The 23543-nt window shown below is 38.3% G+C and overlaps 1 protein-coding gene across 1 annotated transcript in view; it reads left to right on the top strand.

Moving 5' to 3' along the window:
* Positions 1-23114, top strand: part of LOC306864184 (tyrosine-protein kinase transmembrane receptor ROR2-like) — an 89056-nt gene extending 65942 nt beyond the window's left edge. The window contains exons 3-9 of the mRNA XM_079407961.1: positions 4443-4739; positions 6470-6500; positions 15056-15177; positions 17336-17638; positions 17932-18189; positions 18289-18494; positions 19480-23114. Of these exons, the coding sequence (XP_079264087.1) occupies positions 4443-4739; positions 6470-6500; positions 15056-15177; positions 17336-17638; positions 17932-18189; positions 18289-18494; positions 19480-20907 (2645 nt within the window). The 3' untranslated portion in view covers positions 20908-23114. The remainder of the gene's footprint in view (positions 1-4442; positions 4740-6469; positions 6501-15055; positions 15178-17335; positions 17639-17931; positions 18190-18288; positions 18495-19479) is intronic.
* The last annotated feature ends 429 nt before the right edge of the window (positions 23115-23543 follow it).

The following is a 23543-nucleotide window of genomic DNA, read 5'->3' as shown; positions in this document are numbered from 1 at the left end:
TGACGGTGCTCATTTTTCTTTGTGCTGTTTCAGTCTTTTGCTGTCGTCTTTTGTTGACTGTAGCATTATCTGCTGCTAGGGATTATTACTGTTTCATGTTGTTCCTAACTGAACAATGTGTTTCAACTTAAACCCAAGAGTATACTTTAGTTTTATCTCCAGAGCTGCTCTGAAAGTCACTTCAGCTTTACACGGTTTCATTTTGAGAAAAAAACTACCGTCAGATACTGAAACACAAGAAAATAAAATAAAAGTTTGGTTTAACTTGAAGAAATTATGATAGAAATATGTGACTACCGTATACTAAAATGTACTTCTGAAAGTAGTAGTAGTAATAATATCATTTTAAGGAATATCATACAACCAAGATATTTGTATCCATGTCTGTTGTGCAGCATCTTATTTGACAAAAAATACAAATACAATGTTTTGTTGGAAATTATTTCAATTTGATTACATTTTAAAAGATTGGTGAAAAAAAACTGATGTGAGATAAACGCAACTCTAGTTAAAGTGTACACCATTATCTTTATCAGCAGTTCAAACTTCAGGAGAGAAATAGTGCAGACACCAGCCAAAGATGAAACTGTTGTGTGCATGTGTCGAGTGCGTTCACGTGTTAATGGAGGGTCCATTGAGAGGCTACGTGTTTGGCTGTGTTTGTGTAAAAAAAAAAATTAAGTATACTTTGCAAATGCTAGTCTGTGGCAAAAAGCTGCTTGTAGCAAACTAACACATTTCACACTTGTTTGAAACTGATGTGACCGACCAGCATTTAGGACAATGATTTAATCTATGCCTAGTTTGTGTTTAGTTGTGTAAAATGGTCTCCAGCACAACAGAAAACAATAAACTGTGAGGATTAAATGTGCACAAGGGGCGTCTTTCTGCCTTGCATGCGCTTGTAATCATTCAAGAGTAGGTTGGACAACTTGGCAACTGCGTGTCAACCCATTTAAGGCTACATACCACCCTTATGATGGCTGTGGGTTGGGAGATATGATCTCAGATCAGGTTGGAGAGCGCAGGGGATTTCATGTCTGCTCGATAAGGCTGAGGCCTGTTCGGCTGTGTTTATTTGAGCTCCGTCTGGCTCTCTACTTACTATGAGCTCACTCTTCTCAGGCTGATCTTAGCCAGGCCCGACGCCTCTTCTATTTGCACTCTTGCTGTCACTTTCTCTGTTTTCCCATCATGCAGTCCTGTTGCATTTCTCACCTCCGCAGCATCGCGTCATCTCTCATGTTTCTGTGAAGAGCCTCAGACTCAACACACTGGGGCCAGACACTCTTTTTAAAACTAAGAGTAATCCTCTATGGACAAAACTTTAGTAATTTGAACTAAAATGTGGCAACTTGGTCTTAAAATGTATGAATGTGTATTTGTCATGATAAACAAAACTTGAGACATAACTGGTCATTCAGTATTAAAACATAAAACTCATTTGTAGTAGTAAATTTTTGATTTAAGTTTTTCTGAACACTTTTGTACAGATGATTACAGATTTGTCCGTTTCCCTGCACTCATATTTCGAGTGATTTTGTATTTGAGTTTTATTTATTTATTTGTGAGCACAAAATATACAAATTTTAAATAAAAAATTGACTAACATTTTTTTTCCCCCAAAAAATAACCAGAATAATAGTGTATTGAAAATCTGATATTGTGAAAGCCCTACTTCGAAAGAAAGTTCAAGTGTTTTGTTAGCACAGTCACCTTGTGTGCATTTGGATTGAACATGTTTTAGTTGTGGGGGCGTTATGGGTCTGGAGTTTGGAAAGCTCTGCCTTACCATTTTTTTTTTTCTGTTTTTTCTTGGTTTGTTTGCTACATTGCAGAGGTCTACAAATCATAGGTTTGCCAAAACAAACAAATCCCCTCCTGAGACTTTTCTTTCATCCGCAGTTGTCAGGATGGGACCACTCGACGGAAGATGTTTGTTTTGATCTGAAGCTTGAGTTACTTAATCCAGATGTGCTTTCCCAGAGTTGAGTAATTCTGCTGGCAAACGCAGGGGTCAGTGCTGTGGCATTTTGACCTTGATCAGTCGGCTCGTGTTTATCTTGTCCCATCTGAAAATCAGACAAAAACTTGCTGGAACCAAGCATTCTGAAGCAGCTTCAAACATGGCTCATTCATTGAATTTTGATGTTAATAAAGCGATATAACACGAGCCAGTGTTTTAGAATGGTTCATAGAACAAGTATGTAAACAGGACAAGTATTTAAATAAGAAAAAGATGAAGATCCGCTTGTGGGAACGACTGTCTTGCGCCACAGATTTAGGATCTGCCAACTAAGTTCAAAATTGTCCCAGTTTCTGTTACCACATTGAAAGTCACATTAGAACTGACAACAAGTGTTTAGTAACAAGGAGACAGCACAATTGTAATCTTGCTTTTATGCAACAGTTCAATAAATAAGTTGAAATTGTTGAAATTGAGTAACTTGCATTTTTAGAAACAATGGACCCTTTTAATACTGGCAATGCAAAGTTTTGCTATCCATCCATCCAATAAATACATCCATCCATCCATCCAATAAATACATCCATCCATCCATCCAATAAATACATCCAATGAATCCATCCATCCATCCAATAAATACATCCATACATCCAATAAATACATCCATCCATCCATCCATCCAATAAATACATCCATCCATCCAATAAATACATCCAATGAATCCATCCATCCATCCATCCATCCAATAAATACATCCATACATCCAATAAATACATCCATCCATCCAATAAATACATCCAATGAATCCATCCATCCATCCATCCAATAAATACATCCATACATCCAATAAATCCATCCATCCATCCAATAAATACATCCAATGAATCCATCCATCCAATAAATACATCAATCCATCCAATAAATACATCCATCCAATAAATCCATCCATCCATCCAATAAATACATCCAATGAATCCATCCATCCATCCAATGAATCCATCCATCCATCCAATAAATCCATCCATCCATCCAATAAATACATCCAATGAATCCATCCATCCATCCAATGAATCCATCCATCCATCCATCCAATAAATCCATCCATCCATCCATCCAATAAATCCATCCATCCAATAAATCCATCCATCCATCCATCCATCCATCCAATAAATCCATCCATCCGTCCGTCCGTCCGTCATTAAACTACAAAACTAATAAATAAATAAAATCGTTACCACTGCTGCAAGTGTGTTTCTAATACAATGGCTGATTGCCGTAATCAATCTCTTTTATAATTTTTCCATCTCTTCATCTTTTCTTTTGCTATTGGATTAAACTATAATGTAAAAATCACATTTGCTGTAGTTTCCTCATTTCAAATTCCACATCTGACACCCTAAGTGATCCACCTTGACTTGATTCAGTGACTTTGGACAAATTGGTTGAGTGAATAATTCAGTGACTAATAAAGGCAGAGCAGCTTTACTGCAAACTGAGACCCAAAAATACAATCCTGAGCTGTTCCCTTGTAAATGAATACTTGGCCATGTTTCACTCTGAAATGCATTGGAAATGTATTTGTTTTATTGTATTTATAGCAGCCTTTCAATTTGATAATCACGTTGTCATAATCACATTGGTAACACTTTATTTTAAGGTCTCCATAATAGAGTAATTACCTAGTTAAGTTCTTAGTAGTAACCATTGTACTTACATGAAACAAAATGTACTTGCCATGTAACTAAGCTATGGAACGGCCTGTAATTACAGTTTGTAATTATGTAGATGTAATGGGCAGCTACTGTTACACATATGTAACAAACCGAGTCTGTTACACGGCTACTTGTGTAACCAAAAGATTGTTACATATGTGTTGCAGACTTTATACAACGTAATTATAAATGTAAGTACACAGACATAAGCTACTTTAAATAAAGTGTATCAAGATTGTACTTAAGTGCACTAGTAGCTGTGTAACAGACTCGGTTTGTTACATATGTGTAACAGTAGCTGCCTATTACATCTACATAATTACAAACTGTAATTACAGGCTGTTCCATAACTGAGTTACATGGTAAGTACATTTTGTTTCATGTAAGTACAACGGCTACTACTAAGCACTTAATTAGGTAATTACTATGTATTATGACACCTAATAATAAAGTGTCACCTTTACATTTTCTCGATTTGTTCAGCCCTTGATTTAATCAATTCTAAAAAAACTTTAGTATGTGAATGTATGATGTAAAATTGATATTTAATTTGTTTCCATTTTTCTTTGTGATTTTGAGTCCTGATGTGTGCAGAAACCCACACAGCAGTCAAACCTTTAAATGGTTTCAGTGTCTCAAGCTGCTAGTATCCATCACAGCCATTTCAGCGAGGATGGGGGGTCGATTTCTTCTCAAGCCTGCATTGATGCTCAGGGTCCTCACCTTTGACCCCTCTAACAACCTTCCTTGCCCTTTTCCCTCAGGTTATTTCCTGGAGTTTGTGGAGCCACCAAACAATATGACTATAGTGCAGGGCCAGACGGTTACTCTACACTGCAAAGTGGCGGGCTACCCGTGGCCCAGCATCCGCTGGCTTAAGAACGACGCCCCGGTGGTGCAGGAGCAGGGCCGAGTCTCCATCCGCAAGACAGAGGCTGGATCCAAGCTCCGCATTCAAGACCTGGACACCACCGACACCGGATACTACCAGTGTGTGGCTTCAAACTCCATCAAGGTCATTTCGGCTACAGGAGTGCTGTATGTGCGACTGGGGAGTGGAGGTAAATGATTGCTTTTTTAATCTCATTTTAATTATTTTTTGAAGACTCCAAACCAACTCCAAACCAACATTACATTTAAAGCAAAATGTTATATTAACATTGGAAAAAAGGTCAAGACAAGATTGTCTGGTAACACTTTAGTATAGGGACCAATTCTCACTATTAACTAGTTGCTTATTAGCATGACTATTATTAACATATTGTCTGTTTATTAGTAATTATAAAGCACATATTCTGCATGAGCATATTCTACATCACTAATCCCACCCAGTACCTAAACTTCACAACTACTGCACTAAATATTAATAAGCATCAAACTAGAAGTATATTGAAGCAGAAGTTATAGTTAATGGTTTGGTAATAGTGAAAATTGGACCTTTAAAATAAAGTGTGACCAGTTGTATATTTAACATATTATTTAAGGAGAAATTACTGGATGTGATCAAATAATGAATGAATGAATGACTTGATGAAAGACAAAATATGTAAATATATACCAATTTATTTGTATACTTATATGCACTGTTTTTTTTTTCAGCGAAGACAGATTAAATTGATCAAAGGCATTTATAATATTACAAAATTATTGCTGTTCTTTTGAACTTTTTATTCATCAAAAAATATAGAAAAATGCTTCACTGTTTGCACAAAACTTAAGCAGCACAACACTGACAAAAGAAAATGTTTCTTGAGCACATGTTAGAGTGGTTTCTGAAGGATCATGTGACACTGCACAGCAAAATTCAGCTTTGATCACAGCATTAAATTACATTTTTTAATATACTGTAAAAGAAACCCGTTTTTCTAAACTGGACAATATATGGTGTTTTGCTTTCTGATTGGTTGAGCTCTCTTCAGAATTATGGGTAGTGTAGTTCTTCAGGAATTCTTCAGAAACATTATATTAAAATCACATCGACTTATAGCTTGAGCATATTTCATTCTTCAACTTCGTAGGTCTCTCCTGAAAGCTTTATACACTGTCATTAAAAATCAATTTCTTTATGGATAAAACGAATGGGATTTTTACTTCCAGTACCCTGCTGTTGCACTCCATGGGAAGACGGTACAAATTTCCATTTATTTCTGTCAGGCCAGAGATTTGTTGGCCAAGTTTGTGCTTTTAATGCATAGTTATTTCTGGAAATGATTGCCGTCACATGAAACCCAGCTCAATTAAATATACCTGTGTGGCATCCCAATATAAACCCCTCTCAGACTTTTAGTTGCTCACATCGGGGACTACAATCAATGCGTTCTCTTTCTGTCATAGCTCTAGTGTTTTCTTTCCTGTTCACCTATTTTGGGAGTCTGCTGATTTACAGACAGACTAAAGCAGCAGTGTTTTACAACCATATGCACCAAATCTCACCCTGGCATCCCTGTATATTTCTAGGAAAGCATGCATAAATCTCAGTGTTCCTGCATTAGGACTCTACTTAAGAAACAACTTCCCACTGTTAACTTCTGGGGGGAAAAATCCCTTTTATGTGCGTATGGTAAATTCTCTACAAGGAGCGTGTCCGATGTGAAATACATTATGATTTTGACAGGTTTAGGAGCTTGCTTGCGCCATGCGTCCTGCTTCTCTGAAAAGTCATCTTGGCTTAATAACATTGCAGCTTCCCTTGAACTGAAACGGCAAATTAGGGTTTGTGAAAACAGCTGCCCCCGAAGGGAAGGTCGTGTTAAGACGCTTGTCTGTAATTCCTCCTATCTGTGTTTTACAGGACAGTCCCCGGCCCATGGAGGAGAAGACTCGTAAGTACTGCTTTTGTCAGTTTGTGTCCATGTGCATTCGCATCTTTATGCTGTTTGTGTTTCTGTAAATAAATGTTTCATCATTTCCACACAGTAAATTGTTTATTCCAACCCACTGACCGCAAAAATACACACCCAAAAATGTGCCTAAGATTTGATGAATTTTAAGAATTATTTTTGAATAGAGTCAGATGTTGGCCAAACTTTGATATGGTCCCATTGTTTAAAGAGTCACCACTTTTCTGCTTAAAATGCCCAGATCTTGTGTGAACTGCAGCTTTAGAAGATTATCTGATTGATTTGACTAATTTTGTTTAGGGCAATGCTCTTTGCTGACTGTTCTCTTAAAATATGGTAAAAGTGTGTCATCTACGTATTCATACTCTTTCTCGTACACTCTTTCTATTTGCTCTGTTGCTACGCCATATATAACCTGATTTGTGGAAATAAAACAGGACCTGCTTTTCCAAAAAAGAACAAACACAGACATGTATCCTCGAAGCAGTATATCTGACTTAAGTTTCTTAAGAGGGCTGGCAAGCATCTTCAGTTGGGGAAGTTTTGTGGCAGGTCCTAATGTTTCCTTTTCCAGGTTAAATAAATGGTAGTAATGTCTGTGGGGGTGTTTTCAGGGCAGTGTTCATATTAATAGGATTTAGCCTTCATTCCTGCATGACATACTGTAGAACAGTGCTATAATGGTGCGGTCACATTTCTGTTGTATGGCAAATTTTTGTGGCCAGATCCAGTCATTTCAATAAGAAATGACAAAATCCAGAAATATGTGTGAGGGTGAAAGATTGGTTGACTGCATTGACTGACAGAAAGCTGTTTGGTTTAATAATGACTTCTGTGTGAGCTGTGCTTCATATATGGCTAGACTATTAACAATTAACTTTTTTTCCCGGTGAAGTTTTGCCAGAATCTTGCTAATGTGACCGCATCTCAAGTCAAGTTCAGTAAATGGAGTTGGACATTGATGAGATCCAGGAACACTAAATACATAAAAGTAGTTCAACACGTATGTGTCAAGCCTTCAGAAAGAGCAGGAGTAAAAGCATATTGAATGTATAGTTTGTTAATGTATGTTCATTTTTTGGAGCAGTATAGTATTTGTCCCTAGTGATGTGACGTTCGACACCGAGGCTTCGGCTACTGGAGCTTGATTCGTTTTGCCATAACCATGTGATCTGTGAAGCGTTTTCTCACACAACCACGTGACTGCTTCGTTTCAAGTGTCATTCACTTCTTTAAGAATAAGTCATAGTACAAATAAATATGTACATGTGTAATTTTCTGCATGTTCATTTTGTAGTAATCCCCGCTTCACAAGCACTTCAAATGAATAATTATATTAAGATAAAATAATAATAATAAAATTAATCATATTAATCAATTTAATATTCTTATATCGATATATTCTTATATCGACTTTTTGTACTTAAGCATGAAGTACATATTTGCTGGAAAGTCTAATGTAAAACAAAAACTTTTCTTCAAATTGCGAATGAAATTAGCGAGTTAGGAACGCTTCCTTTATAATCGCTGGAGCTGTCGGTCAGTTCAGTGCAAAAACTCCCATTTTTATCATTGAATCTGACTAAACTTCTCAATTAATCTTATTTACATGGTGTCTCTGCTTTGTTATAATGAGAGGATTTGTGTGCATGCAGAATTTGCGCTAAAAACTCATTCAGCGTTTTGAGAGATACTAAGCAGTTTCTCACAATCGGTAACTTAATCATCTTGGATTAGTCATTGTGTTAACACCTTTATTTTAGGTTATCTTAACTATTTGCTTATTAGCATGCATATTACTAGAATATTAGCCATTTGTGACCCTGGAGCACATAAACGGTCTTAAGTTGCTGGGGTATATTTGTAGCAATAGCCAAAAATACAGTGGATGGGTCAAAATTATCAATTTTTCTTTTATGCCAAAAATCATTAGGATATTAAGTAAAGATCATGTTCCATGAAGATATTTAGTCAATTTCTTACCGTAAATATATAAAAACGCTATTTTTTCATTTGGACAACTTTAAAGGTGATTTTCTCAATATTTCGATTTTTTTGCTCCCTCAGATTCCAGATTTTCAAATAGTTGCATCTCAGACAAATATTGTCCTAACAAACCATACATCAGTGGAAAGCTTATTTATTCAGCTTTCATATGATGTAGAAATCTCAATTTTGAAAAATTGACACTTAAGACTGGTTTTGGGGTCCAGGGTCACATTTATTAGTAGTAATTAAGCACATATTAATGCCTTATTCTACATCCCTAATCCTACCCAATACATAAACTTAACAACTACCTTACTAACTATTAATAACCAGCATATTAGGAATATACTGAGGGAAAAGTCGTAGTTAATAGTGAATAAGTGTTCCCTTTTCTAAAGTGTTATCGTCATTGTTTTCAATAGAAATTGGCTACAATGCTCAACTCTGAAAAATCACATTGTAAATAGGCACAACTCCAGCACCGATGAACTCATATAATATAACAACCAGATCGCTGTAATTTGCTTGTTTTTTTTCTTTTATTAAACCGTTACACAAAGTAAATCCTGCAATAAAATTATACTACTTAGCATTGACCTGACCAGGCAGTCGCTACACCCTGTGAAACCCAACTGATGCCCCTGAGCACAAGGGACAAACTGCTAAACTCTTATGGGTTTGCAAGCACATGAGGGCGATTAAGACCCTGTTTACAGCTGAATTAACATGCATTTCAGATGAGTCTTCTGTCATATCACTTGTCTTCAAACAGTGTTACACATCTTATGTGGAAGAGATTGAAAAGGATAAGGAGGGAAGCTGGGATTTCTACCAAAATCCATGTTTTGGTACAGCATAGTGAAGTTAAAGCACTTGTTGTGGTGCGCTTTCTCAACACGTCCCAGAATGATCATGTGTAAGGGATGCATGAGCATTTATGCTACACGTGCAGTGTAGTCTCAGGTACCTTGTGTTATTTTAGTGATCTGATCACACCTGTATTTTTCACTCGCTGCAAAAAAAAAAAAATGCATGTGGATTTCGGGTTGTCCTGTTTCCGCTGGGTATTGAGTTGAGATGAGATTTGCAGTCAGATGTGTGGGCCTTCAGCAGGCACAAGCATTTTGGTGGTAAAATGTAGTGTCTTCCTTCAGTTCCTAGTACTGCACGTGTAACTCAGCTAGACAACACGTCCTGTTCAGCACTTAGATCCACACTCTAGTGACGTGAGGTTCAGCAAACGCCTTGATATTAACCTCCATGTTGACTTATCTTCCTGCACTGACTGGTTCAAAACAGATGCTTTTATCAGGAATACAACATTTGTCCAAGTGTTAAACACGTAAAAATGGTTCCTGGCTTTATTTAAATGTAAGGAGAACATACCATGTTGTGCTAGAAAGTGCTTTTCCCTTGTGCAGTGCACAGTTTCTTTGAAGTTATATTGTCTTCGAGCTCTCTGCATGACTGAAGGTCCCAGACTGCATTTGTTCTGTGGGATAATTTATGGTTCGAGTCATTAAAAAAAGCTGTTATCCAAGTAGAAGAGCATCGAGAAACTCTAAGACCACATGTACACACATTTGATAAAGGCAGAGTATTGTTTTTCTCTGCATAAATGGTTGCAGATGAGCATGAGAAACACAAATCTCCAGTCGTGTTGCTTACAGCTTGACAGCCTCATTGTCTTTCACACTGATGTGTGTGTGTGAATGTTCAAAATGTTGTTCAAGCCTTTCTTGAAAGGGCACACTTTTATGCAAAATGAATATCCAGTTCTTGTAAACTTTGCACTGCTTACAGCCATCAGGGAAAGAATGCTTTGCATTTATTTTATGCAATATTTTCAACAAAAAAAGTAGGAAGTAAATCTGAATCCTGTTGGGCTCGAGTGCTCACACATTAGCTTGAGAGAAAATTCCTTGCTCAATCCAAACTGCAGTGAAATTGTAACCATATGTGATATTGAGGCTGGCCGTAGAAGTAGTTTTGATGGTTGCGCTGGCAAAATGCCACAGTTAGGAGCAAAATCAAATGTGAATTGCTAAAATAACTGCTCTCAGAAGGAATTTTGCACACAGCTTCACACTACATCTATTCACAACTTTCACCATAGGTGTGCAATTAATAAGTGTTTGAAAAACACTGATTAGGGATCTACTAAAACGTCAAACCCAAAGGCTGATGAGTGAAATATGATTTGCTGCAGGCTCTGGACTGACATGTTTCCTGTGCTGTTTGTTTCTGATCATGTTACACATGGCTGACACTTTCAGAAATGATGTTTGTACTTCAGTAATTTAGTAAGATATGTATATATATATTTAAGAATTGGATTGGTAACAGATCAGCTCTGTTTGCAGTGGATTAGTCTCAAGCAAGCAAAACAATGCAGTCTAAACATCTTATTTTTAATAAGTGCAGCCATTTTTACCATAAAAGTGCGAGGCTTTATCATAATCTTAAACTCGCTGGTTTGTAGCCAGGTTTTCAAACTAAAGTAAAAGACCGCATCTTAAAGCAGAGAAGCTGAACATGTTGTATTCTTGTAGAAAAAAACATGCAAGTCCTGTCAGAGACAGCTTTAGTTTTACTTTTCTTTTTGAAAAGCTTCTTATCTTTGCTGTTTACCTCACGCTACGCGATGGAGGCTTTCTTTAATATTTTTTTAATATAATTATTTATTTGATTCCTCAGTGTTTGCTAAACATTCTGTAATTTATGAGTCGGTATATAATACAGCATGTGATGTGTATGCCATGCCTCGTCTTATTAATTTGTGTTAATAAATGTTATGTAAGCTAGTTTGTAGGGATGTAACGATTCGCTCAACTCATGATTCAATTCATTTCGCCAAATTATAAATTAAATGTGTCCTTTTATTATTGCTTGGACAAAATGCAGCACGTTTCTTTGTGAAATTGAAATGTAGCACTTGCATATTATTGCTCTTTTGTTGGTTTTGATTGCTTCTATTCTCCTCATTTGTAAGTCACTTTGGATAAAAGCATCTGCTAAATAACAACATTTAAATACCATGTAAATGTAAATAACAAAACTAAATTGAAATTTTAAAACAAGCTCCAAATCAAATAAATAACACAAATAAAATAAATATCTTCATGTAAACAAAATAAGGCTTTGTCTGTGCTCTTTCCATTTAAAATGAGGCAACCACTTCTAAAAACCACTGTATAATTTCGAAATTTGAAGCAAAAACAGAATGACCTGACTTCAGTTTTGTGAAACTATACATAAAAAACATCTGCATGAAATGAAACCGCAGACGAGCTGAATGATACGCAGATTCGGTCTCTGCCAGCAGGTGGCGCTTACAGCATTTCCTTGGTTTCCGCTGTAAACAAAGCAGCGCTGCACTTATGAACTTTAATATGCATTATACAGATGCATGGTGAAAAGAAAAAATACCATCTAAACTTATCTAAAGACAGTAAGTTCCCCTCAGACATACATTCATATAAACTCCTAACGTACCCCTAATTGAATCACAATTTGTTTAGCATCTCAACCGATTTGAATCGTCACACACACTCGCGGTTAATCGTTACATCCCTACTAGTTTGTCGTTGTAACGCACTGTTTTATTGTTGTTGTGCCGTTTAATTGAGAATAACAATGAATCCATCTTTTGTTTTAGTCTTAAAAAGTGAACGGTGTATAGATACAAGCAAAAAAGACTATTCTTTTCTTGTAAAACATGACACCAAGATCGCGAATTTGAAAGTGAAAGTAAAAGCGCACGAAAAAAGGAATTCCTGTTCACAAAATTTAAATCACAAATAATACTGATGAAAAAGAACGGGTTGAATGGTGAACACTTTCGTTACTATATAACTATAAAAATATAAATGTTCATCAGCATGCATTGATTAATCAAATGTTGTAGCAAAAAAAATAAAAATTGCGACCAAATTGTGCTTGTGCGACCAACTCAGAAAGTTAGTCGCAAAAGTGAGATCAGTGGGAAGAATGAGTCTAGAGCCCTGTTTGTAGCATAAATAAACTTCCCGTTTACTGCATTTATTATTCTAGTTATTTAGCAATAGAAATTGAAAGTTTCATACATTCACAGAGAAGAGCTTACTTCCGATTTGAAAAATAAGGCCGCTATAATAGTTACAAAACCTCTTGTAAACATTCAAAGGCAACATCAAGTCATCAGAGACATGCTCTCAACACAAAAGCTGTTTCAAAAGAGTTATACTGTCTTCTGGCCAAATTCAAACATAGCTTTTATTAGGGGTGTAACGGTACATGTATTTGCACTGAAAATCTTTGGTATGGTGCACGTGTACCAAACAAATACAGCATTTTAAACACTGCACGAGTGGAACTTCTTTGGAAACTAGTTTTATATATTGTTACTTTTGATAAAGACTCACCTTTCAAATGTTGTCTTTTTTTTCCAGGAAATTCAAACAATAAATGCAATTTTGGCGCTCTTTGATGTGGCGTGACCGATTGCTGTATAAACGCCTCAGTTCAAAGGCAGCACGATCATCACTTTCTCTTTACTACTAGTTTTAACGTGAAATAAACATGAATGAACATCTCATGCCTAATGTAATCGCTCGATCAGTGTTTCAACCGCGGAAAGACGTCAAAACAGAATGTCACGTAGCATTTCATTTACCTCCGGCATGTCATCAGTGTCCAACATAAGCAACTTTTCAACTACTACAATAAAAATCCTATCTGCCCCAACTTTTGAACAGTAGGTGGTACTTACAACTCATTTCATATAAAATTATAGAGTAAAGCCATTTGAACAGCTGGAAATTAAGCGTAGCGTTAGTTCTGGCAGGTCACCTGAGTCAAGCTTGCTTCAGCTGATCACATCTACCTATAGGAATACGACACCTATCACGACATCCTTACATAAGTATTATTCAGCAGCTTGCTTGCTCGGGAGCAAATTACCCTCCTCCATCCCCAACTCCTCCTTTTGCCACAGTCAGGACTTGGCTTCTGACATTCCTGTTGAATCAGACTCCCTAATCTGTAAGTGTAAGATATCTGTATCTGTAAGTCTGTAAGAGTAATGTGTTACACTAAATGTAATTAAGTACGTTAATGATATCTGCTTGGCTCTGTTCTGTTAACCCTTGGGGGTTTATTATTACTGCTCTCCCTGCTCATTCATGACAGGCTGAGGAAAACACAATGTCTCAAATGCATTAAACTGCACAGATATATTCACTGTTTGTCATGGTGGATCGATTTGATCCATGTTAAGAGCTGCTTAAGAATAAGTGTGCACAAATTAGTGAGATTGTGTGAATTTAATTTGTCATTTATGGAACCGCTTTTGCCCCGATTGATTTGTTAGGTTATTTCAAGTGAGAGAACGCGCTTGAGACACAGTTTAGAGAGGAGAAATCTTTCACAGATTAGTCACTTTCTAAATAATAAAAGTATAGCGCATCCACTAGTAGTTATATATAAATAAATAGATTTTTACCGATGCAAATATGTTAGAAAAACGATACATCGCGATATAAATGTCAACTTGCTGCCGATGCATCACATCGTTATCTTTTTATGCCGATGCACCGAGCGAATCAGGGAATCTTCCCATCCCTAGTGTGTACTGTGTATTTTTATGTTTAGAGTTATCTTGCTAACGTCATGCTCTTAGTTTTAACCACCAGAGTTTGCGTTCGTTCCAAATCCATCACTTACAAGGTTTTATTTCAGTTGGGATGCTGCCTTAGAAGAGAGACAGGAGACTCGGTTTGGATCAGAGCCTGCCTCGGTATCGTATTTTAGCTCTGGAAATCTCTGCTGTTGTGGGTTGACGGTTCATTGTGAGACTAAAACAAATGTGTCTGTTGTGGAGATGAAAGAAAAAAAAACTTCAAGGCATCAAGTTCAGAAGCCTTCAGAATCCAACTCCTGAGTCATCACATAAAGCCATTTGTGTTTGGCCACTTTTATCCAGTTGGTAATGGCATAAACAGCAGATATGGATATCCTGAGCAGCAAATACTAGTGATTTTGGTCACTTCACGTTCGGATTATGATGAGAGAAACAGCAAAGCCCAAAGGTAGCGTAATAAACAACCACTGAAACTTCTTCAGAAGTGCTCCAATCATAACACTCAAACCGCAGTCTGCTGTGAATATACTTCTGTATCGGCTCAATGTGAGCACCTAGATTTCATGACTCTGTGAACAAGAGGTCATGAGATTCATAGAGACTCCCCATTAACGTGGTCTCTTTGCTGAAGCCAGCAGGATATTCGTTTAACATTAGCTTGGTCAGTCTAGATGGCAATACCCTACACAACTCACATCCTTGAAAAATGATTAACAACTTCAAATTATGACACACTAAATATAATACAAAATTAGCGGTGAAAGGTCATAAACACGTGTTTGATGTTATAAACTCAAAATCATTGTCCTTCGTGGACCTGACTGTACAGTGTACCTCTTTAGACAAGTTGACTCACTTAATATCAGCTCTGTGTGTCTTTCAGGAAAGTTCATCTTGTTCATTACTGTCTGTCATTTTCTTTTCTCAGAACGCACGAGAAGGGCTTCTGCCAGCCGTACCGCGGCATTGCGTGCGCTCGCTTCATAGGGAACAGGAGCATCTATGTGGAGTCTCTGCAGATGCAGGGAGAAAGTGAAAACCGCATCACTGGTGAGCACTGCTGTCCAGAAACCACTGCTGGGAACATCAGCACATACACACTGTATAGGTCAAAATTCAATTCAAGTTTATTTGTATAGCGCTTTTCACAATACAAATCGTTGCAAAGCAGCTTTACAGAAAATTTTAAGTTTCTACTTTATATTTAGGAGTAGGTTATTAGTGGTGACTATGACAGAAATACAGTAAAAATCATGCCGTTAGTTACAAATTGCATGTAATCAAACAGAACGAGAACAGTAGGGCTGAGAATCGATTCTTCGATTCCGAGGCGTTGGGAATCGAATCTATTCCAAAGGCTAGAATCGAGCCCTTTTCAGTTCAACAAAGCTTATTTATTGGTGCCTCTAAAACGGACGGCTGCATCCTACGAAGGCTGCACACACTTAAATTCACGAAAATAAACTGAACGGAAACGAGTCGGTATGAGATCATCTGAATTTGAGGAAGCAGCCTTCCGTTTGAGAAGCACCATATTTCCATCTAAAATACTGTATATTTTTTTCTATCAGCCAATGATAATTCTAAAAGAAAAGGTCACACAAGCATAGATCAGTGGCCGAGCATCTGATTGACAGATAAACCACGAGCTCTATCAGTGTTATTGTTAATGATCTGGTTATTTCGTTTCATGTACAGTTTGTTAATTTTGTGCAAAGCATACAGTCAAAGTAAACTTCATCATTCAGCTGAACTGTGCACATTTATTTTAGGCAATTCATGTCTTGTTCATTTCATGCGATAAATGCATGTCCCTGCTGGGCTGTGACTAATTTCACGGGCAAAGCAGACAAAATTACAACTTAAAAATCAATCAGAGCTATAGAAATGTATCGGGTTTTTTATACAAATAAAGCTTCATATTATGAGAAGGATACTTTCTATGAACTTTATACCCTGCAATCATGGCGAGATTAGATTCCTTCAATCTAAAAAAAAAACAAGAATTGAAAACAACAGCGATTCTTGCGATCGAATCCCATTCTGGAGTCGGAATCGAACAGCCCAGTGAACACCATTAACTGCAATGATTATATGTTGCGATTAAACTTATAGCAAGGTTTTGTATGTTGTTCCAGGGTTAGCATCATCCAAAAGTTTGGAATAAGTTGTATCAAAGCCTATTTAATGTTAAAGATAATGGCTTTCAATTATACTGTAATGATGAATAGCTATAATTAATGACTAAAACTGAGGGAAAACTGCATTTAATAGATGCCATTATTATTTTGTTTCTACATTAATTTGGAGATTCAGTGTGAAATTGACTATCAATATATTAATGTGTTCTTAATCGCTGTTAATTACAGAAAAATGTGTGATTATTTGTTTAATCGATTTGAAAAATGTCATTTATGCAATAAATGTAATATATTGTAAAATGTAATTTATTCCTGTGATGGTAAAGCTGAATTTTAAGCAGCAATTACTCAAGTCTTCAGTGTCCCACGATACTTCAGAAATCATTCATGATAATCGTATCTATGTTAATACTGGGTCTTACAATATCAATTCGGGATTCTTTCATTAATAGGAAGTTCAAAAGAATAACATTGATTTTAAAAATAAATCTTATGTAACATTTAAAATGTCTTTATTGTTACTTTTGATCAATTTAATGCATTCTTGAAAAATAGTTTTCAGTATTTATGATATGAAATATGAAAAACACCAAATCAGCAAATTAGAATGATGTCTGAAGGATCATGTGACGCTGAAGACTGGAGTAATGATGCTGAAAATACAGATTTACATCACAGGAATAAATGATATTTGAAAATATTTTAACATTAAAAACTGTTTCGCTGTTGTTTTTATCAAGGAAATACAGCCTTGGTAAGTTTAAAAGCCTTCTTTCAAAACATTTGAATTATTCCAGGTACACGAGGTTCCAAAAAGGGGATTTTTTTCAGAGTGATGCCATGCTTAGAAAAACCATTCTGGATTCCCCAAACAACCTATTAGTGAACAGTTCTTCAAATAGAAATTATAGAGTGAAAAACATTTAAACAACATTCAAAATAATCAAAAGAACCATTTCCTTCAATGTTAAAGGTTCTTCATGGAACCAACAATGCCTGTAAAGAACCTTTCATTTAAAGAGTGTAGTGTATCATGATCATAGACACACTATGTTGTTTTTCTCTAGCGGCCTTCACAATGATCGGCACCTCAACCCAGCTATCAGACCAGTGCTCTGAATTTGCCATCCCGTCCTTCTGCTATTACGTCTTCCCGTTGTGCGAGGAGGGCACCAGAGGGCCATGGCGGCGCCAGCTCTGCCGCGACGAATGCGAGGCTTTGGAGAACGACTTGTGCAATGCGGAGTACACTATCGCACGCTCCAACCCTCTCATCCTCATGCAGCTGGAGCTGCCCGCTTGCAACCTGCTTCCCCACCCCGGCTCGCCAGAAGCTGCCAGCTGCATTCGCATCGGCCTGCCACCGCAATGTAGGTTGACTTGACTGAACTCGAAACCGTAAAATGGGGTTTAGAGCCATGGAAGACTCAAGGGAGGGTTTAATAAGCATGAAATCCAATGTAATTGGCCCCCAAACACCCTCAATGAGCAGTTAAAGCGAGAGGGCCCTCTTGTGGTGCATCTAAAATGACTTGATGTTGCATGAATGAATGTCACTATGAATGACTGTCTACAGCTCATGCACACAAATTAATATTTCAGTTACTCTGATTTTTATTTCATGTTTTGAGAGAAAACCCCTAATTTTCAATCCTTGTTAAAGATTCACCCCCAAATCACAGCTGTTACAACGGAAGTGGCGCCAACTACAAAGGCACGGTCAGTTTCACGAAATCAGGCTACCAGTGCCAGCCGTGGAGCGCACAGTATCCACACAGTCATCATCTGACACCTGTTGAGTACCCTGAGCTCAGAGGAGGCCACAATTTCTGCAGGAACCCTGGAGGGCAAATGGAGAGCCCTTGGTGTTTCACTTTGGAACCTAATGTTAGAGTGGACGTCTGCGACATTCAGTCCTGCAGTGAGTAGAATAGCTTTATGACCCTCGTGATGGACAGGGAAATAACTCATTTGGGATTTTTGTTGTTCTAAATTCTCTTTTTAATTTTTTTTTCCCCAGAGCCTCCAGAGAAAATGAAGAAGGAGATTCTGTACATCCTAATCCCCAGTATAGCCACCCCTCTTGTTATTGCTTGCTTATTCTTCTTGATCTGCATGTGCCGCAACAAACAGAAGGAGTCTGCTGACACCCCCACTCGCCGACAACTCACTGCCTTACCGAGTCAAGAAATGGAGCTGCCTCTACTTAACCAGCACAAGCATCAGGTAATCCTCCATCACTTTAGCTTTTGAATTTCATTTGAAGTTGAATTCAAAAGCTGCAATTTGTGCATTCACATGTCAGTTTGGACCCAACTGAACATAAAATTATAAATTAGTAATAACTTTTTTCTTCAACTAATATTTTGCACCTGATGATCAGTAACTTGAGTAAATGCCCAAAAATGTCAAAGATTTGCATATTAGTGTTATTACCATGTTATTACCATGTTACTACTCTATTATCTTTTTAGTAATGAAAACATTTAGACATTTTTTGAAATTGTGATGCAAGGTCAATTTTTTTTTAAATTTAAGAATATATAATTAGAGTTTGCAATATTAAAACAATTTAATAAATAATTCAATTCATTTGTAATTACAAGTTGACTGCTCAAAAATAGTCAATTTATTAATTTTCTAACACATCAATATTACTCTTAAATGTTTTCAAATAAAATATATTCATTTTATTCATTAATTTAATCACGTTAAGAAAAATTCATTTTTCTTTCTGCAGTGGTTCATCAGTAGGTGTGCACATGTTTATCAACAAAATCCAGTTCCAAACATGAGATATTGGAATGAGGCTAAATACATTTTACTGAACTGCTTTTGAGACAAATGTAAAAAAAAGGCTGCATAACATCACATCACGTGTAAAACCTCATTTCCAAATGTACTGAAACACAAAAGGTGCAATTTTTTATCAAATGTTGTATCTCTTAAAAACTCTTTTTTTTTTTTTTTTTTTTAATATTGTGTAATACTTTAAATACTTGTGGCTCATTTGCAATGTTTGGTTTCCTTACGAAGAACTATGCAATTTTAGAAGTTATTAATCTCTGAAAACAAACCTTGATGTATCATTCTGCTTAGTGAGCTAATGCCTATTAAGTTTTGTTATCATATCCGATGTGTAACTGCACATTTTGCCTCTTCAATTGAGCACAAGCAGACTTGACGATGGCTTATTGTCTTTAATTCCTAGGCGAAGCTACGAGAACTCAACCTGTCTGCAGTCCGGTTCATGGAAGAGCTTGGAGAGGACCGTTTTGGAAAAGTCTACAAAGGTCACCTCTACGGTACGGCTCCAGGTGAACAGACACAGGTGGTGGCTATAAAGACGGTCAAAGATAAGGACGAGGGACCTCTACGGGAAGAATTTCGCCACGAGGCCATGCTCCGGTCCCGCCTACAGCACCCCAACATCGTCTGCCTTTTGGGTGTGATAACGAAAGAACAGCCCATGAGCATGATCTTCAGCTATTCGGGCCACGGTGACCTCCATGAGTTCCTGGTCATGCGATCTCCTCACTCGGACGTCGGCAGCTCTGATGACGACAAAACCGTCAAATCCACTCTGGAACAGGCAGACTTCCTCCACATCGTCACACAGATAGCAGCCGGGATGGAGTATCTTTCCAGCCACCACGTGGTACACAAGGATCTGGCTGCTCGTAACATTCTGGTTTGCGATAAACTCAACGTGAAGATCCTGGACCTTGGGTTGTTCAGAGAGGTCTACTCAGCCGACTACTACAAGCTTATGGGAACCAGTCCCTTCCCAATCCGTTGGATGTCCCCGGAAGCCATATTGTACGGGAAGTTCTCCACCGATTCAGACATCTGGTCTTACGGCGTGGTGCTATGGGAGATATTCAGCTATGGCCTCCAGCCGTACTGCGGCTATTCCAACCAGGATGTGATTGAGATGGTTCGCAACAGACAAGTCCTTTCCTGCCCAGATGACTGTCCAGCCTGGATTTACACACTGATGCTAGAGTGCTGGAATGAGTTCCCCGCAAGAAGGCCGAGATTCAAAGACATTCATGCCCGGTTGCGCACCTGGGAGAGCTTGTCCAACTACAACAGCTCGGCGCAGACCTCAGGAGCGAGCAACACCACTCAAACCAGCTCCCTCAGCACAAGCCCTGTCAGCAACATCAGCAATGCTCGATACGTTAGTCCCAAAAAGTCTTCCCCGTTTCCCCAGCCTCAGTTTGTGTCCATGAAGGGCCAGATGCGCCCAATGGTGCCACCCCAGCTCTACATCCCAGTCAACGGCTACCAGCCAATGCCGGCTTATCCATACATGCAGAACTTCTACTCCATGCAGATCCCAATGCAGATGCCTCCACAGCAGCTGCACCCACAGTTGGTCGCCAAAGCTGGATCGCACCACAGCGGCAGCGGATCCACCAGCACCGGCTATGTGACCACGGCACCCTCCAACGGATCTGGCACGGAGAAGGCGGCCCTTATGAATGAAGACCTGAAGGCGGCGGAGGAGGATTTCGCTGACGGAGCCTCTCAAAGTGGCCTGCACAACGAGAACCTTTCTGTTCCAGAGACAGAGCTCCTGGGGGACAATGACAGCCCACAGACCAAGGACAATGAAATCAACTTGGAAGCGTAGATGATCTTTTAGATTGGTTAGATGAGAAGAATCATGTTCTGAAGTTTTTCTCAGTTGTACAGGTTTAAAAAGTGAAGGGAAATCAGTGAATGACACATGAACGTAGTGTTATTTATGGTTTTTTTTTTGTTTTATCAGCAGCCACTGATGCTGTTGGAGATATTTTTATAAGAAATGTCAGCTTCACCCATGAGCTGCAATTTTTGTAGTCTATGATGAAGAATCGAGCTTTCAGCCCTTCTGCTTTGGGGTCGGTAGCAGATGATACAGCGGAGGACATCTATCTTGTGGGTTTAGTTTTTTTAATCAAATTGTTGCGAAGCTATTCAGAAGAATGCATGTTCTTACTGTTGCTGTGCAACATGAAACCTCATTTCAAGCATGTTGTGGGAACCATTCATTAATGTAACCTCTTCTCAGTTGGTGGTGTCATTGAGAACAAGTCATTAAAGGATTAAATGTATTTCTTGCTTGAGGGCTTTGGTAAATGATATGCATGATGAAAGCTCATCATGGATCACGATATTGGACTATAAACGATGTGGATGTGCAGAGACATGGATGCTGACCCCAAGACATTTGTGTCCTTTTTTTAGAAGTTGCTTTTATAAAACTCCTATTGAATTCCTGTTGTAAAGATTTGTAATTTATGCCATTGATTCTCTTGGAAGATTTGTTTGTAATGTTCTTTGTCTTATTTTGTGTAGCCTGTAGTATTACTTTAAACTCATACCAACCAGAAACTTGCTTTCTACGCAGATGCTATTAACAAACATTAACCATATATTTTGTTCATCCAGGCACGTGGAGAATCCAATAAAGTAATACATAATGTGATATTACTTGTGGGGTTTCCTCGACTTGTATACAATCTAGACATTGGGAAAGCATTTTGCTATGATATTGTAATTAAAATAGCACAATGGTGTATTTTAAATGACTCATTATTTGTACTTGGTGAAAGATTAACTGAGTGAGTGATGTGTGCTGGTTCATGTTCACCAATGACTGTAAAGTAGGTGTTCTTATTTCCCAAGAAAGGCGGGACCAAAGTAATAACTGATATATTCTCCACTTTTGGCAGACAAACTGCAAATAATTTACACTTGCATACAGAACCGATACTTGTGCAGTAATACACGCTAAGATGTCAACAGGTGCTTGTTGCTCCACGCGTGATGAACTGGCTTGCATCAGCAGTTTACGGAGTGCCTACCAGTTTCACGCGGCGCCCAGCCTCCGCGCAAACAGCGCGACGCGACGGGAAAGGCAGTTTACGCCCGATGAGCAGAAAGACAGTAATTACTGGCTCAAACGGACTCGTAATAACGAAGCTGCGAAGAGGTCTCGCCAGCGCAAGAGGATTGAGGGACATCTTCTGGAGACGCGCGCCGTCGCGCTTCAGCGAGAGAATGACAAATTAAAGGCTGCGCTCTCTGCAGTCCATCACCACAGCACGGCTCAAAGTAACCCGATGGATGCTGCTTTTGGGTTCCCTCTTGGACTGCCAAGTGATTGTTATCCGCGCAGTTTTGCCGTTCCTACCACTGCGCAGTCTGCCACATTGCCCATTTTCTGGTTGTTGCGGAACAATATGTCCTGAAACAAATCCTTTTATTATAGTGCCTATAATAATACTACGAAATCCCCGCGCATCAGTTCATTGGATGGTTATCATCCAATGGGCAGGTACAGTCATGGAACCAATGCATGCACCAGCGGAGTGTATGTGAGGGACAGAGATTTTGCGAATGGAAATGACTCTGCTCAAACGATGCACGAGCTGCCGGAGAACAGAAACCCATCGGCCAACCTGTCGCGCTGTTATAATCCCAAAACATCGTCTTTTGATACGGCGCAGAATTACGCGTGGCAGCCTGGACCGATCGGCGGTGAAACGCAAACAAATGCAGCGGAACGAACTCGTCGACAACAAGCGACGTCCTGCTGCCGCACAAACTGCGCTACGAAGTTGGTAACACAAGGTTTGCGTCCACGAGCTTTCCATCTTAATGGAAACCAAGAAAGGCAGACATGCGTTAATGCTACTTTTTCCCCATTACAGTTACTGTCTGTCATGAAAAGACTCATTTTTATTGCATTTGTTTAATTGCTCACATTTAAGTAAAAAATAAAAAAAATCACTTACCTTGCACTGTGAATCTGTAGTTGTAATACCTCTTAAATAAAAGGTATTGTTTCTGCACAACAAGTGAGTGCTTTGTGTTATGCATTGAACGTTTTTCTTGACTGCATGATCAACATCAAAACCTATGCATCTTTCAAAATGCATATGAAATGTTATAAAAGAAAAATCGATGCTTGTTGGTATAATATTGTGTTGGGTTGTTTCTAAATGTGCACTTGAACGAATGCCAGCGCATTTGAACCGTTTCTTTTTCCACTGGATGGCGCACTCATACACCTCTTATTTAATGTAGGTCATCTTGGGCGCCACGTTGTGCAACTCCTTTAGTTTTAGGTTACATCACATCCACCTGTTACATCACATCAACCATTAGACAACTATACATTAGATGTTACATGTTGACAATTTCATAACACACGCATATGAACTAGTTTTAGTTGATGCATAACGCCATTTATGCACGTCTTTGAAAAGGATCATTCTGCTG

Source organism: Barbus barbus (genome assembly GCF_936440315.1).
Source record: "Barbus barbus genome assembly, chromosome: 45".
NCBI classification, from domain to species: Eukaryota; Metazoa; Chordata; class Actinopteri; order Cypriniformes; family Cyprinidae; genus Barbus; species Barbus barbus.
Note: the sequence above shows the minus strand (reverse complement) of the source record. Positions and strands in the feature narration are given on the sequence as shown.